We start from the raw sequence: 18,005 nt of genomic DNA, 5'->3' as shown, positions 1-18,005 counted from the left end.
ATTTACCGGAGCGTTGTATCGTATAATGCCAGCAGGTTCGCTTAAAGTTCACATTTAGTTATCACATGTTATCGGCTATCTGTGTGCACTGGCTGAAGTAAGCACGCTTGAAGTCAAAATTTCTTTGCAAAGATGTTTTGATTGTACTGTATTTCATAACACTGTTCTTATTGTACCCGACCTTACTGGTACGTCAGTGAAGGGATGATGGGAAGTCACCCAGTGTAGAATGTGGCAGTGGAGTGAGGATTTTCGGAAGATGATGGCTTCTATGGCAGTAGAAGCACTCTTAGAAACTTGTGTGTTTTTGAGTGGAGTATAACTAATACCAAGCAGAATATATCCATAGGCAGTAAATACCGGGTGGTGATAAAGAAAGTCCAGCTACTCAAGGAGGTCCAGTATGCGCTGTAATTATCTTACAGCAGCGAAACTTGCTAATGCTTTAATGTGGAACCGATATACTTTCGAAAAAATATAGATTCAATTTTGCCACCAGTTGCAAATCTGGTACTGTGCACGGTATGTATCGCCGACTGAAAGGTTTCATTAGAGGCCCGATGCCATTAAACGGTTTAAATAGATAATAATGAAATTAGAAAACGCGGCAGAGTTTGGAGTGGCATCTCGAAGAGGAAGGCGCCCTATACCGGTGGTAGTTATTGATGAGGTTGCTGTTGCCCTAACTGACCATGTTACACGTGCCCCGGGTCGTGCTAAAGCAGTGTCACGAAAACTGTCCGTTCCATGATCAACACTATGGAAAGTATTTCGGTCTATTTTACACTGGTACCCGCCGATCGGTGCAGCAACTCAAATCTCATGATCCGCAGGAACGTTCTGAATTTTCTCTTCGATTTCTGGCACGAATCGAAATTAATGACAAGTGGGCAGGCAACTGATGTGGCACATTTTGCACTACACAGTACAGTGAATACACAGCACTGCCGGATTTTGGATATTGTTAAACCGCGTATTGTGCACAAAGAGCCATTTCACTCGCAGTATGTGAGTGTGTGATGTGGATTCACAAGCACCTTTATTCTCGGTCCGTTCCTCTTTGAAGAGAATACACCCGTAGTGCCTGTCAGGTGTACCGACACGTCTGCACATTATCGAGACCTCCTTGTACAACATGAGATTCCTGGTTTGGAAGAGCGCAACTGTATGGAAACCATTGATTTCATGCAAGATAGAGCAACACCTCATGTAGCTCACCTCGTGAGAGATACACACTACTGGCCATTAAAATTGCTACACCGCGAAGATGACATGCTGCAGACCGAAATTTAACCGACAGGAAGAAGATGCCCTGATATGCAAATGATTAGCTTTTGAGAGCATTCACACAAGGTTGGCGCCGGTGGCGACACCTACAACGTGCTGACATGAGGAAAGTTTGCAACCAATTTCACATACACAAATAGCACTTCACCGGCGTTGCCTGGTGAAACGTTGTTGTGATGCCTCGTGTAAGGAGGAGAAATGCGTACAATCACGTTTCCGACTTTGATAAAGGTCGCATTGTAGCCTATCGCGATTGCGGTTTATCGTATCGCGACATTGCTGTTCGCGTTGGTCGAGATCCAATGACTGTTAGCAGAATATGGAATCGGTGGGTTCAGGAGGGTATTACGGAACGCCGTGCTGGATCCAAACGGCCTCGTATCACTAGCAGTCGAGATGACAGGCATCTTATCCACATGGCTGTAACGGTTCGTGCAGCCACGTCTCGATACCTGAGTCAACAGATGGGGACGTTTGCAAGACAACAACCACCTGCACAAACAGTTCGACGACGTTTGCAGCAGCATGGACTATCGGCTCGGAAACCATGGCTGCGGTTACCCTTGACGCTGCATCACAGACAGGAGGGCCTGCGATGGTGTACTCAACGTCGAACCTGGGTGCACGAATGGAAAAACGTCATTTTTTCGGATGAATCCAGGTTTTGTGTACAGCATCATGATGGTCGCATCCGTGTTTGGCGACATCGCGGTGAACGCACATTGGTAGCGTGTATTCGTCATCGCCATACTGGCGTATCACCCTGCGTGATGGTATGGTATGCCATTGGTTACACGTCTCGGTCACCTCTTGTTCGCATTGACGGCACTTTGAACAGTGGACGTTACATTTCAGATGTGTTACGACCCGTGGCTCTACCCTTCATTCGATCCCTGAGAAACTCTGCATTTCAGCAAGATAATGCACTAGTGCATGTTGCAGCTCCTGTACGGGCCTTTCTGGATACAGAAAATGTTCGACTTGTGCCCTGGCCAGCACATTCTCCAGATCCCTCACCAATTGAAAACGTCTGGTCAATGGTGGCCGAGCAACTGGCTCGTCACAATACGCCAGTCACTACTCTTGATGAACTGTAGGCAGCTGTACCTGTACACGCCATCCAAGCTCTATTTAACTCAATGCCCAGGCGTATCTAGGCCGTTATTACGGGCAGAGGTGGTTGTTCTGGGTACTGATTTCTCAGGATCTATGCACCCAAATTGCGTGAAAATGTAGTCACATGTCAGTTCTAGTATAATATATTTGTACAATGAATACCAGTTGATCATCTGCATTTCTTCTTGGTGTAGCAATTTTAATGGCCAGTATTGTACTTAATGCAACCTTGACCGAACGAGTTATCTCTAGAGGTTTTTCAGAAGCATGGCCGGCAAGATCCATGTGAATTTTGGCTCTGGGGATATCTATAAGAATGCATTCACCACTTACACGTTCGGTTTGTAGCTGATTTGAAGGCCAGCATACAAGAACTCGGTTCTCGGATTCCACCGGAACTGGTGCTAGCAGTTGTTGATCACGTCGTTTTACGGATGCAACATCCCGCCGACGTCTCCAGTGTTCATACAGAACAAATTGTGTAATCGACGGTTAATAATAATATCGACGTTATGCCTTTCTCACTTGTTTGATCCCGTACTTAATCCGTTACATGTGGAAACATTTTTATACGATTTTCTTGCATTCACAACGCCAGATTTGTACCCGGTGGCCAACATTGGAAATAATTTTTTTCGGCGTAAATCGGTTCCGCATTAACGCATTAGAATATCTACCAAGTTTTGCTACCATATGATAACTCCCACACTGGGCTTCTATGACTATCTGCACTTTAATTACAACAAGATAGTACACAGAGGTAAGTTTTCGCTGATTTAAAGCCAACATTGTGGAGAATTTTCTGACGTACGCAAGTAATTTTTATGGTTTATAGCTGCTGAACTATGACACCGCGTTTTTTCTTAAAGGAACTATATACTTAGTCTGTGTCGTTGGAAAGGACATACGAAGAGGACGTTAACAACTCAATATGTGCGGAACTTGATCAAGCAACAACAAGATCAGCGCCGCCAATTACATTCCCGCCATTAGCAGAAGAGGTCACACAAACGACGTTCCTACAGTACCAAATGTGAGCAAACTCATATCAAGGATCTAAAATCTTTATCTCGAGCGTAAAGCGATTCCTGACAGACAGTGCTGCGTGTTGAATTTCACGCTGAGTTATTGCACCACAGATACCAGTTATACAGCACTTCATGTCCTCTGGAATCGTCGGTGTTTCCTTGTAGGCTGCTTATTTAAATTCTCCTTTAATTCTCCCCACAGATAAAAGCCCAAAGGTGTGAAATACATTGAGCGTGTCGGCCATTTTGTGTTTCGCAAACAGCCAAATCAACGATCTCCGTTCTGTTCAGATGGTCTGTAATTATTTGCGCGAAACGGGAGCCGACATCCGTCATGTTGGTACCAGAAGGATAGCCAGTGGGATGTTTTCCAGTAAAAGAGGCAGCATATGTCTTAAGACTTGTAGATACCTGTGATCATTTAGAGTCCCATCAATAAAATGTGGACCAATGAGGCGCTTCTTAAAAAGCCCGCAGCACACGTTGTATAGACCAAAGTCGCTGTTTATCCACTTCTCTAATCGGCGTGGCGTTTCAGGTGATCACTTCTGCATGTTATGATGATTGATTTGCCCATAGGTTGTAACGAAGCTCCACCAGTAAACAAAATTTGCAGAGAAAGACATCTTCAATGTGAACTTTTAGCGGGTACCATTCAGAGAATTGAGAGTGAGGCAGCTGCACAAGGGAGGGATTAATTTCTGCACTGCAATGAATAAACATTTGTGTACAATAATCATATAAGGGTAGCTAATAAGTGTTCGGGTATTTTGCAGAAGAGTGTGTTTCGTTATGTTCCAGCTTGGAACTTCGATAACTGATAGTTTTTAAATTTCAGTGTTTGAAATTTTTAAATGTTTGGCTTCAGTTTTGTAGAAGAACTTGCTATATAGAATGTTTCACATCAGCGCACACTCCGCTGCAGAGTGAAAATCTCATTCTGGAAACATCCCCCAGGCTGTGGCTAAGCCATGTCTCCGCAATATCCTTTCTTTCAGGAGTGCTAGTTCTGAAAGGTTCGCAGGAGAGCTTCTTTTAAGTTTGGAAGGTAGGAGACGAGGTACTGGCAGATGTAATGCTGTGAGGACGGGGCGTGAGTCGTGCTTGGGTAGCTCAGATGTAGAGCACTTGCCCGCGAAAGGCAAAGGTCCCAAGTTCGAGTCTCGGTCCGGCACGCAGTTTTGATCTGCCAGGAAGTTTCATATCAGCGCACACTCCGCTGCAGAGTGAAAATCTCATTCTGGTATCCAATTCTTGCTTGACCTTGCACACAACTCGTAAGGGACGGGTCTAGCCTTGCAAAATTTTGGAATTGTATGAGATTTGGAGCTGATATGCACCTGATAATCTTTAGAGCTTCATGAAGCGCCACAAAAAGCTTGACTGTACTCTTTAAAAGAGTTGTGTACACTCCATTTATGTGTATTTGATTGCCTGCGTCCTGGACGGTGAACTCTAACTGGTCAAAATGATCGTCCCATCATATTGGCAGTAAGTGGAAACTTTGTCTTAAGCAGCGTTGCTTGCACCACTTTGTGCTTATACTAAGCAGTTAGTATACGACGGCCGTTTATTAGGATCGGTTGATCATTGTAGCTTGTTAGCACACCCTGAAATTTATTAAATGAGCTTACCAACTTTTCATAGCGGTGGTTTGGTTTTGTAGTTCTGCCACTGGAGTTTACTGGAAACTGATCGAGAGTCCATTCTGTTTCTTCTGCTCAAATACCTGAATGACGGATGAAAGTTCTTAGAGAGTGAGGTTGTTTAATCTAATGAGGTTCTTCAGTAAGCTTGCGTCAGGAGCATGGACTATGAGCATGCCCCTTACTACTGTATAAGCATATGAAAGATTACGTTCACGATATTGACATTCGAATTTACAGTCTCTGCTTGCACCTTGAAACATGCTGACCGTCACCGTGAAAGTCTAATCGGGTTTCTTTATAAGGTCTGTAGAACTTGTATCGTGCTGTTGCAACGATAGTTTGACTTTCAGAATATTCAGACAATTTGTCTATAAGCTGCGTATAACCTAATGCACTTGGATCCTTGTCTGGAAACAACTACATCTCTAAACCATAAATCTTAGAAAAAGGATACAAGAAGCTGTAATTCTTCCTAAAAAAAATTATTATTTAAGTAACCAGTTTCGAAGCTTCATTAGCCTCACATTCAGGCCGCCTGTGTGAAAAACGATTGGAGAGAACCAAACAATGGCGCATATAGAATAGGTACTGTAATTGAACTGGATACCGTTGATTCTACTTAATCGATGTGTGCAGTTTAAATGCACGACAATAAGCCACAGTCCTGCATCCACATCAGTATGGAGGATTTGCAAAAATTAAATAAACCATAAACGCTAGCTCCAACTTTAGATAGCAAAAAGGTTCTCTGCATGACATTACCTGTTGTTCTGTGCCCCGTGAAGCGTTCCTCCATCCAGGCGATGTAATTTGCTCATTTTTTCTTCATCCAATCAAACGGATGGAGCACCGGCGGTGTCCACATGTCTTTCTCTTGCCGGTGGAACCTCTTGTTCTGTCTTTGCAGCCGCTTTGCCTGCAAGTGACAAATAGACTGAGAAAAGGTGCAATATTTGTACCATAAGGTCAGCTATTTGCGTCATTTGAAGCTGTATTGCACACAGATTATTTCTTATCTAGGATTACTGGAAACAAGAGATTAGACAGTGTACTTTGTGACAGGTTAGAGAGAAGATTCAAAGGAAAGACAACACATGAAAATTGTTCAGCCATCGCGTCCAAAACCACTAAGTTGTCACTACAAGTTGTTTTAATTGGACCAAGTCTGAATCTCATAATCACCAAAACTTAGGGCTGGGCTTGCCCGTAGAGGTCTGATATTCTCGTCGTCAGTTTCTGCTATGTATCCGGACAGCCACTGAGGTGTCACTGATGTCAGTGTAACTGGGGATCTACTCCCAACATCACACCATGCACGCACTCTAAAAAATACAACCACTGAAACAATTATTACAGTTCACGGTTCCAAAGACGCACTTTTATTAAAAAAAACGCTAATACTCAACTTCAAGATCGGTAACAGTAAAGTCAATGGCTAAGTCCAATTACACAATACAGTACAGTCGATATCCTGTTGTAAACACTGTTGAAGAGCGTTGTTCTTCTTCGGTCAGATGAACGGTGGGGCTGGAGCTGTCGTGGCTACTGCTGAGGAACATCCGCGGCTGTTGGATAGCGCTGTCGGACTCCCCGCTGAATTACACACACTTCCAGCCAAGCCATCGAATCGAAAACTAACGTAATAGTTTCGCCTGGCGTATATGTAGTACCGGTCACCTGCCTTGGCTGAAGGCTAGTCTACGTGACAGGGGTTGCGACTCGGGGTCACAACAACATTAACCATCAAACCCTGCGGCGGCACCCAACATCCTACCTAGTAATCCCCAATCCAGCTATCCTGCTGTGGCACTAAATCGATAACCCACTTTCCATGCAAGTTCACGCCTCGTCTCCTAGAATTTCAACAAACTCCCACAACCTGAAGGTGAAATCCGTCTTGAGATATACCGCTCTTCCCAGCTCTCACATCATCCTTTCTCTTTCCTCCTCCTCTCTCAACGACTTTTAGTCGCTACTTGGTGTCACGCAAGACCTCATAGTCGTGCCCATCATACCAACTACATCAAGAGCATTATCGTTTTAACGCACTATCAGCATCACGATTATCCCTTTTTTTGTTTTTGTTTTTTTTTTGTCATCAGTCTACTGACTGGTTTGATGCGGTCCGCCACGAATTCCTTTCCTGTGCTAACCTCTTCATCTCAGAATAGCACTTGCAACCTACGTCCTCAATTATTTGCTTGACGTATTCCAATCTCTGTCTTCCTCTACAGTTTTTGCCCTCTACAGCTCCCTCTAGTACCATGAAGTCATTCCCTCATGTCTTAGCAGATGTCCTATCATCCTGTCCCTTCTCCTTATCAGTGTTTTCCACATATTCCTTTCCTCTCCGATTCTGCGTAGAACCTCCTCATTCCTTACCTTATCACTCCACCTAATTTTCAACATTCGTCTATAGCACCACATCTCAAATGCTTCGATTCTCTTCTGTTCCGGTTTTCCGACAGTCCATGTTTCACTACCATACAATGCTGTACTCCAGGCGTACATCCTCAGAAATTTCTTCCTCAAATTAAGGCCGGTATTTGATATTAGTAGACTTCTCTTGGCCAGAAATGCCTTTTTTGCCACAGCGAGTCTGCTTTTGATGTCCTCCTTGCTCCGTCCGTCATTGGTTATTTTACTGTCTAGGTAGCAGAATTCCTTAACTTCTTTGACTTCGTGACCATCAATCCTGATGTTAAGTTTCTCGCTGTTCTCATTTCTACTACTTCTCATTACCTTCGTCTTTCTCCGATTTACTCTCATACCATACTGTGTACTCATTAGACTGTTCATTCCGTTCAGCAGATCATTTAATTCTTCTTCACTTTCACTCAGGATAGCAATGTCATCAGCGAATCGTATCATTGATAACCTTTCACCTTGTATTTTAATTCCACTCCTGGACCTTTCTTTTATTTCCATCATTGCTTCCTCGATGTACAGGTTGAAGAGTAGGGGCGAAAGGCTACAGCCTTGTCTTACACCCTTCTTAATACGAGCACTTCGTCCTTGATCGTCCACTCTTATTATTCCCTCTTGGTTGTTGTACATATTGTATATGACCCGTCTCTCCCTATAGCTTACCCCTACTTTTTTCAGAATCTCGAACAGCGTGCACCACTTTATATTGTCGAACGCTTTTTCCTGGTCGACAAATCCTATGAAAGTGTCTTGATTTTTCTTTAGCCTTGCTTCCATTACTAGCCGTAACGTCAGAATTGCCTCTCTCGTCCCTTTACTTTTCCTAAAGGCAAACTGATCGTCACCTAGCGCATTCTCAATTTTCTTTTCCATTCTTCTGTATATTATTCTTGTAAGCAGCTTCGATGCATGAGCTGTTAAGCTGATTGTGCGATAATTTTCGCACTTGTCAGCTGTTGCCGTCTTCGGAATTGTGTGGATGATGCTTTTCCGAAAGTCAGATGGTATATCGCCAGACTCATATATTCTACACACCAACGTGAATAGTCGTTTTGTTGCCACTTCCCCCAATGATTTTAGAAATTCTGATGCAATGTTATCTATCCCTTCTGCCTTATTTGACGGTAAGTCATCCAAAGCTCTTTTTGTTGTGACTTGGCAAGACAGCCAAGTCACTATGAGAGGAAGCCGAAAGGCACGCGTTTAAGCTCACGCAGGAGGAAGGTTTATCTGTTTAGCAAGAGTAATAGAAGGCAGATTTCAGACTACCTAACAGATCAAAACGAAAATTTCTGTTCCGACACTGACAATGTTGAGTGTTTATGGAAAAAATTCAAGGCAATCGTAAAATGCATTTTAGACAGGTACGTGCCGAGTAAAACTGTGAGGGACGGGAAAAACCCACCGTGGTACAACAACAAAGTTAGGAAACTACTGCGAAAGCAAAGAGAGCTCCACTCCAAGTTTAAACGCAGCCAAAACCTCTCAGACAAACAGAAGCTAAACGATGTCAAAGTTAGCGTAAGGAGGGCTATGCGTGAAGCGTTCATTGAATTCGAAAGTGAAATTCTATGTACCGACTTGACAGAAAATCCTAGGAAGTTCTGGTCTTACGTTAAATCAGTAAGTGGCTCGAAACAGCATATCCAGACACTACGGGATGATGATGGCATTGAAACAGAGGATGACACGCGTAAAGCTGAAATACTAAACACCTTTTTCCAAAGCTGTTTCACAGAGGAAGACCGCACTGCAGTTCCTTCTCTAAATCCTCGCACAAACGAAAAAATGGCTGACATCGAAATAAGTGTCCAAGGAATAGAAAAGCAACTGGAATCACTCAATAGAGGAAAGTCCACTGGACCTGACGGGATACCAATTCGATTCTACACAGAGTACGCGAAAGAACTTGCCCCCCTTCTAACAGCCGTGTACCGCAAGTCTCTAGAGGAACGGAGGGTTCCAAATGATTGGAAAAGAGCACAGATAGTCCCAGTCTTCAAGAAGGGTCGTCGAGCAGATGCGCAAAACTATAGACCTATATCTCTTACGTCGATCTCTTGTAGAATTTTAGAACATGTTTTTTGCTCGCGTATCATGTCATTTCTGGAAACCCAGAATCTACTATGTAGGAATCAACATGGATTCCGGAAACAGCGATCGTGTGAGACCCAACTCGCCTTATTTGTTCATGAGACCCAGAAAATATTAGATACAGGCTCCCAGGTAGATGCTATTTTTCTTGACTTCCGGAAGGCGTTCGATACAGTTCCGCACTGTCGCCTGATAAACAAAGTAAGAGCCTACGGAATATCAGACCAGCTGTGTGGCTGGATTGAAGAGTTTTTAGCAAACAGAACACAGCATGTTGTTATCAATGGAGAGACGTCTACAGACGTTAAAGTAACCTCTGGCGTGCCACAGGGGAGTGTTATGGGACCATTGCTTTTCACAATATATATAAATGACCTAGTAGATAGTGTCGGAAGTTCCATGCGGCTTTTCGCGGATGATGCTGTAGTATACAGAGAAGTTGCAGCATTAGAAAATTGTAGCGAAATGCAGGAAGATCTGCAGCGGATAGGCACTTGGTGCAGGGAGTGGCAACTGACCCTTAACATAGACAAATGTAATGTATTGCGAATACATAGAAAGAAGGATCCTTTATTGTATGATTATATGATAGCGGAACAAACACTGGTAGCAGTTACTTCTGTAAAATATCTGGGAGTATGCGTGCGGAACGATTTGAAGTGGAATGATCATATAAAGTTAATTGTTGGTAAGGCGGGTACCAGGTTGAGATTCATTGGGAGAGTCCTTAGAAAATGTAGTCCATCAACAAAGGAGGTGGCTTACAAAACTCTCGTTCGACCTATACTTGAGTATTGCTCATCAGTGTGGGATCCGTACCAGATCGGGTCGACGGAGGAGATAGAGAAGATCCAAAGAAGAGTGGCGCGTTTCGTCTCAGGGTTATTTGGTAACCGTGATAGCGTTACGGAGATGTTTAATAAACTCAAGTGGCAGACTCTTCAAGAGAGGCGCTCTGCATCGCGGTGTAGCTTGTTCGCCAGGTTTCGAGAGGGTGCATTTCTGGATGAGGTATCGAATATATTGCTTCCCCCTACTTATACCTCCCGAGGAGATCACGAATGTAAAATTAGAGAGATTAGAGCGCGCACGGAGGCTTTCAGACAGTCGTTCTTCCCGCGAACCATACGCGACTGGAACAGGAAAGGCAGGTAATGACAGTGGCACGTAAAGTGCCCTCCGCCACACACCGTTGGGTGGCTTGCGGAGTATAAATGTAGATGTAGATGTAGACTGATGACCTCAGATGTTAAGTCCCATAGTGCTCAGAGCCATTTTGAACCACCTGGGATCTTTAACAGAATGTGGCAGAACAACAAGTGTCGTTGCAATACGTACAATGAGACTGGCGGTCGTAGCTGTAAATAAATACAATGAGCTACCTTCGTGTTATGACGTGTACCTGTGTATGTCCATAACACAATAAATATGCATTTCCGGCTACTGGTTCCCTATGTCAATATAATCAGTGGCGGATTACGGCAAGAAAGGAAGAATGAATGATTGTTGGTGTTAAGAACGATCATCCTCCTTTACCTCCTCTGCATTACTGCAGATGACGTGCCACTGAGCACATTTGTACTGTGCATACAGTACACGTGAGGTGTCTAGTTGTTTCCACTGCACTGTGTGGAATACGAAGGTTCTGTTATAGTTCACTAACCTGCAGTCTTCAGGTTGATGTCCCCAGCGCAGAAAACAGCACACAGGTTCTGCATCTTGAGGCTAAAACTGACTTTTAGTGAGGTTCTGTTCTGAAATAATGTATCACTTCTTTGGGATGCCACACGCGTATTTTAATATAGCCACACGAGAAGACTACATGATCTTAATACGATACCTTCTGATACAGCAAAGTACATGATCAAACACAATGTTTACGAAAATATATCTTTACACTATTTGTGGCACGTGTCTGTGCCTCATGACTACCGGAGTGAATCGTTTAATACTGAATACTGGCAAACACATCCTGCCACAGACAACATGACTGTACATCTCGACTGCCTAATCCAGAGTGACGAACAGCCCGAAACACTTCGCGAGCCATACCAGAAAAGGCGTGACCCGAAAGCTTCCGAAGTGCTTCGTCTGCTATTTCGTCAGTTTTTTGTTTTTGATTTAAATTGCTTTTAATAATTCTAAAATGACTGATTGATAGTGAGCTGTTAAGAGAGATTTGTATTAAAAAGTGAAGTCATTCCAATGAGTAGCTTCAGCCAATCACAGAGCACTAGCATTGTGCAGGCGGTCTTTTTCACGCGAATGGTACCGAATCTGACATCTGCCACAGGTACCTCCCACCACATTTCGTCGTCTATTTACCGGGTGATCAAAAAGTCAGTATAAATTTGAAAATTTAATAAACCACGGAATAATGTAGATAGAGAGGTAAAAATTGACACACATGCTTGGAATGACATGGGGTTTTATTAGAACCACCTCATATTGCTAGACGCGTGAAAGATCTCTTGCGCGCGTCGTTTGGTGATGATCGTGTGCTCAGCCGCCACTTTCGTCATGCTTGGCCTCCCAGGTCTCCAGACCTCAGTCCGTGCGACTATTGGCTTTTGGGCTACCTGAAGTCGCAAGTGTATCGTGATCGACCGACATCTCTAGGGATGAAACTTCCTGGCAGATTAAAACTGTGTGCCGGACCGAGATTCAAGCTCGGGACCTTTGCCTTTCGCGGGCAAGTGCTCTACCAACTGAGCTACCCAAGCACGACTCACGCCCCGTCCTCACAGCCTTACTTCTGCCAGTATCTCGTCTCCCACCTTCCAAACTTTACAGAAGCTCTCCTGCGAACCCTACAGAACTAGCACTCCTGTAAGAAAGGATATTGCGGAGACATGGCTTAGCCACAGCCTGGGGGATGTTTCCAGAATGAGATTTTCACTCTGCATCGGAGTGTGCGCTGATATGAAACTTCCTGGCAGATTAAAACTGTGTGCCGGACCGAGACTCGAGCTCGCGACCTTTGCCTTTCGCGGGCAAGTGCTGTACCATCTGAGCTACCCAATCACGACTCACGCCCTGTCCTCACAGCTTTACATCCCTCAGGCTGTGGCTAAGCCATGTTACCGCAATAGCCTTTCTTTCAGGAGTGCTAGTTCTGCAGGGTTCGCAGGAGAGCTTCTGTAAAGTTTGGAAGGTGGGAGACGAGGTACTGGCAGAAGTAAAGCTGTGAGGACGGGGCGTGAGTCGTGATTGGGTAGATTAGATAGTAGAGTACTTGGCCGCGAAAGGCAAAGGTCCCGAGTTCGAGTCTCGGTCCGGCACACAGTTTTAATCTGCCAGGAAGTTTTATATCAGCGTACACTCCGCTGCAGAGTGAAAATCTCATTCTGGATGTCTAGGGATGCTGAAAGAAAACATCCGAAGCCAATGCCTCACCATAACTCCGGACATGCTTCACAGTGCTGTTCACAACATTATTCCTCGACTCCAGCTATTGTTGAGGAATGATGGTGGACATATGGAGCATTTCCTGTAGAGAACATCATCTCTGTTTTGTCTTACTTTGTTATGATAATTATTGCTATTCTGATCACATGAAGCGCCATCTGTCGAACATGTTTTGAACTTTTGTATATTTTGGTTCTTATAAAACCCCATGTAATTCCAAGCATGTGTGTCAATTTGTACCTCTCTATCTACATTATTCCGTGATTTATTCAGTTTTCAAATTTATACTGACTTTTTGATCACCTGGTACGTCTTGCATCTCCACTGCTCTGGGAACAATTTCTTGGAGCCTAATATGATGGCTGAGTAGGTCAGAAATATTACGGGATCCACTATTACCTGTTTCAGTTTGATCCAAAAGGTTTGAGATACCACGTATAATGTAGTGTTGCGCCGTACGCTACAGAAGAATGACGAGGGATCGGTCTGCGTGTTTTCGCAGGCAAAGTTCCGCAGGATGGTGGAGGAGAACAAGCAGCTGGCGGCGCGCATCGACGGCGACCTGGCGGTGGCCCACGAGGAGGTGGCTGCGGTGCGCGGCGAGCTGCACGACGCGTCGCGACGCCTGGACGAGCACCTGGCCAAGGTGGCCGTGGGCGCCGGCGCCGACCCGAGCGCCGCCGAGGACAAGCCGACAACGGCCGAAGAGCCCGCCGGCATCCGGCCGCCCTCGCCCATCGCCGGAGCCGCCTCCGCCGCCGGAGACGCCTCCGCGACTGGCGGCGTCGGCGTCGGGGCGGTGTCCGCCTCTACAGCCGTGACTTCTGCTGCCGCCACCGCCGCGTCAGGTACGGCCGCTTACCAGCATACTTGCAGTTACGTCTCGCCCAACGATACTCGCATTCGAACGACTTCGAGATTACCTGGTATACCGCAGAGCTCCATAGAGTACCGAGCGTTGCTCGAACAATAACTAGACGTAGCTTCCTGCACATAGGCACATAGTTGCAGAGTGGCAAGCAGGAAGCCGAAAAGTAGTAAAAATGGACCGTTATTTCTGTTTTGAACCGCAATTTCCTTAATCTCTAATATAAAGGCAGTGGATGGACTTGACCCATACAGTGACCATTTCATTTCAACATATTTATTTGCATCATACACTACTGGCCATTAAAATTGCTACACCGCGAAGATGACGTGCTGCAGACGCGAAATTTAACCGACAGGAAGAAGATGCCCTGATATGCAAATGATTAGCTTTTCAGAGCATTCACACAAGGTTAGCGCCGTTGGCGACACCTATAACGTCCTGACATGAGGAAAGTTTCCAACCGATTTCTCATGCACAAACAGTAGTTGACCGGCGTTGCCTGGTGAAACGTTGTTGTGATGCCTCGTGTAAGGAGGAGAAATGCGTACCATCACGTTTCCGACTTTGATAAAGGTCGGATTGTAGCCTATCGCGATTGCGGTTTATCGTATCGCGACATTATTGCTCGCGTTGGTCGAGATCCAATGACTGTTAGCAGAATATGGAATCGGTGGGTTCAGAAGGGTAATACGGAACGCAGTGGTGGATCCCAATGGTCTCATATCACTAGCAGTCGAGATGGCAGGCATCTTATCTGCATGGCTGTAGCGGATCGTGCAGCCACGTCTCGATCCCTGAATCAACAGATGGGGACGTTTGTAAGATAACAACCATCTACACGAACAGTTCGACGACGTTTGCAGCAGCATCGACTATCAGCTCGGAGACCATGGCTGCAGTTACCCTTGACGTTGCAGAACCGACAGGAGCGCCTGCGATGGTGTACTCAACGACGAACCTGGGTGCACGAATGGTAAAACGTCTTTTTTTTTTTGGATGAATCCAGTTTCTGATGGTCGCATGCGTGTTTGGCGACATCGCGGTGAACGCACATTGGAAGCGTGTATTCGTCATCGCCATACTGGCGTATCACCCTGCGTGATGGTATGGGCTGCCATTGGTTACTCGTCTCGGTCACCTATTGTTCGCATTGACGGTACTTTGAACAGTGGACGTTACATTTCAGATGTGTTACGACCCGTGGCTCTACCATTCATTCGATCCCTGCCAAACCCTACATTTCAGCAGGATACTGCACGACCGTATGTTGGAGGCCCTGTACGGGCCATTATGGATACAGAAAATGTTCGACTGCTGCCCTGGCCAGCACATTCTCCATATCTCTCACCAATTGAAAACGTCTGGTCAATGGTGGCCGAACAACTGGCTCGTCACAATACGCCCGTCACTATTCTTGACGAACTGTGGTATCGTGTTGAAGCCGCATGGGCAGCTGTGCCTGTACACGGCATCCAAGCTTTGTTTGAATCAATGCCCAGGCGTATCAAGGCCGTTATTACAGCCAGAGGTGGTTGTTCTGGGTACTAATTTCTCAGGATCTATGCACCCAAATTGCGTGAAAATGTAATCACATGTCAGTTCTAGTATAATATATTTGTCCAATGAATACCCGTTTATCATCGGCATTTCTTCTTGGTGTAACAATTCTAATGGCCAGTAGTGTAGATAAATCATTAAGAGAATTACAATCACAAATCAGATAATAATTTCTTTAAGAAACGCCATTCAGGCAAACTTTACAAACTGCTTGTCATATAAAACCACAAATGATTTAATCTCTTTAAAAACACTTAAAAACCCGCCACTCACACCAATTTTACAAACTGCTTGTTATATGAAACCACAAGCGAATTAATCTCTTTGCAAACATTTAAAAAAACCGCCACTCGGGCCAAGTAAATCATTTCAAATTAACTTTACATCAAATAACCAGGGAATAAATTACTATTTCCACATAGATTGAAACCGCCCCTCCCGGGCGGGATATTACCAAACAACTTTAAAAGGTTATAGACAGTTTGATCAATAATAACTCATTTATTTCCCCATCAAAACTGATATACGCCACTAAGGCTGAATTGTACTGCAATTTTACAAAACGGTTTCAATTAAGACACATTCTTCTAGAAATCCCTCAAAATTTTTAAGGGGGGTAGGACGTCAAACGGGCCGACTTGGAGCAGGAGAGGCACCACAGGACATTTTAATTTCCACTGTCTATACTTTTACAAGTAAATTCATAAAACTTTGTCAGCATGACCAGGAAGGATTCAGGATTCACACTCGTAGCAGCGGAAGTTCAAAAACATAACAAAATAATTTTTTTTACATGTGAAATTTCATCATTTTTTCTCTTACTATTGGCTGCATTTGTTGCTATAGGTACACTCTTCTTCATAAGTAGGAGAGACTGTTCGATGAATTTTGCACAGCATGCAAACCATACTTACAGGTGTCTGAAACTCTATAATATATTTAATTTATGAAAAAATGAATGTTACGTTTTAAACTTTATGTTTAGAAAAAAATCAAATTTTGTAGTTAATTAACTCAATTTTTACCACAGTTTTAGCAGATTTGGAAAACGCTTGAGTTTCATACACCTGTAAGTATGGTTTGTATGCTGTGCAAAATTCATCAAAGAATCTCTCTTACTTGTGAAGAAAAATGTACCGATAGCAACAAATGCAGCCAACAGTAAGTGAAAATGTGATGAAATTTCGTGAGATATCATGAAGAAGCAGCACTCCCTGGCGCACAATTCGACAACAGTGGTTTTCGATAGGAATCCTGACCCATAGACATTCTCTACTCTCCGATAGTTGTCTACCGGTGTTTGTCCTTCGCCAACCGAGAAAAGAATAACACCTCTTTAAAGTCAGTACCGCCATTAGACTGTTTATTTATAGTGTTACATTTACACTTACACAATCATGATTTCGGCTTCAAAGTGCCATTATCAAGTGTTTTAGGTGTTATAAATTGCCTAAGATGGCGTACTGTCGTATTAAAATACAATACGACAGTATGCCATATTAGGCAATTTATACCACTTAAAACACTTGATGGCACAATACGACAGTATGCCATCTTAGTCAATTTATAACACTTAAAACACTTGATAATGGAACTTTGAAGCCGAAATCATGATTGTGTAAGTGCAAATGTAACACTATAAATAAACAACAGTCTAATGGCGGTATTGACTGTAAAGAAATATACTATGACTGTGGCCCCGCATTATGAAAAAATTATGAAAAGAATAACTGCACATTGGTCACGTTTGAATGCATTTGTTGAAAACGTCACCATGGTTCATGTTTCCCCATTTACTCCACGCACGTCGAAAGACACGAACTCCACACGTCGCTGCTTACACACCCGTATCGGAGTAGAAAGGATGTAGGCAGATGAGGACAGTACCTGCGAAGGGTGAGGCAGGGAGATGGGAAACAGCCCTGGCTCTTCGTCCCTTATGTTCCGCATATTTCAGTGAACTATATTACTGGCAACGGGAAAATATAACCTTACCAAAAGACTATTGTCAGCCTTATATGCTATTGTCAGTACTATTCTTCAGGGTACGTGACGGCATGGTCAATGTATAAACTTCTACACTGTTTCAAATGGGGTTCGTCAGGATGTTTTGTTGTGCAGTCAGTACAGTGTCCTGAGGAAAGCCATTTACAGTACTGGCTGAAACATTCGAGAATTTTAAACATTGACCATGTGATAACATACCCTGAAGAATTGTCGGTGACAACGGCTGCAGAAACCTACGGTTACATTGTGTATCATTCGTAGTCTGTTATTGTCTAACAGTTTCTTTAATTTTTTTGTTTACTAACTCATCGCCAGAGGGCAAAATTTAAATCAAACGTGAATACAAACATCATTTCTACATTAATAGCAAGAAATCCTACCATTTTCGATGTTTCGACTGAATAGAACGGTCGGGCGGAGTGGCCGAACTGTTGTAGGCGCTACAGTCTGGAACCGCGCGACAGCTACGGTCGCAGGTTCGAATCCTGCCTCGGGCATAGATGTGTGTGATGTCCTTAGGTTAATTAGGTTTAAGTAGTTTTAAGTTCTAGGGGACTGATG

At 44.1% G+C, this 18,005-nt stretch overlaps 1 protein-coding gene across 1 annotated transcript in view; it reads left to right on the top strand.

Moving 5' to 3' along the window:
- LOC126474337 (kazrin) overlaps window positions 1-18,005 on the top strand; it is an 857,979-nt gene that overhangs the window by 541,871 nt on the left and 298,103 nt on the right. The window contains exon 4 of the mRNA XM_050101804.1: window positions 13,512-13,857. Coding sequence (XP_049957761.1) covers window positions 13,512-13,857 — 346 coding nt within the window. The remainder of the gene's footprint in view (window positions 1-13,511; window positions 13,858-18,005) is intronic.

Source organism: Schistocerca serialis, chromosome 4 (assembly GCF_023864345.2).
Source record: "Schistocerca serialis cubense isolate TAMUIC-IGC-003099 chromosome 4, iqSchSeri2.2, whole genome shotgun sequence".
In the NCBI taxonomy this organism is placed as follows: Eukaryota; Metazoa; Arthropoda; class Insecta; order Orthoptera; family Acrididae; genus Schistocerca; species Schistocerca serialis.
This window is presented reverse-complemented; position numbering and strand designations above follow the sequence as displayed.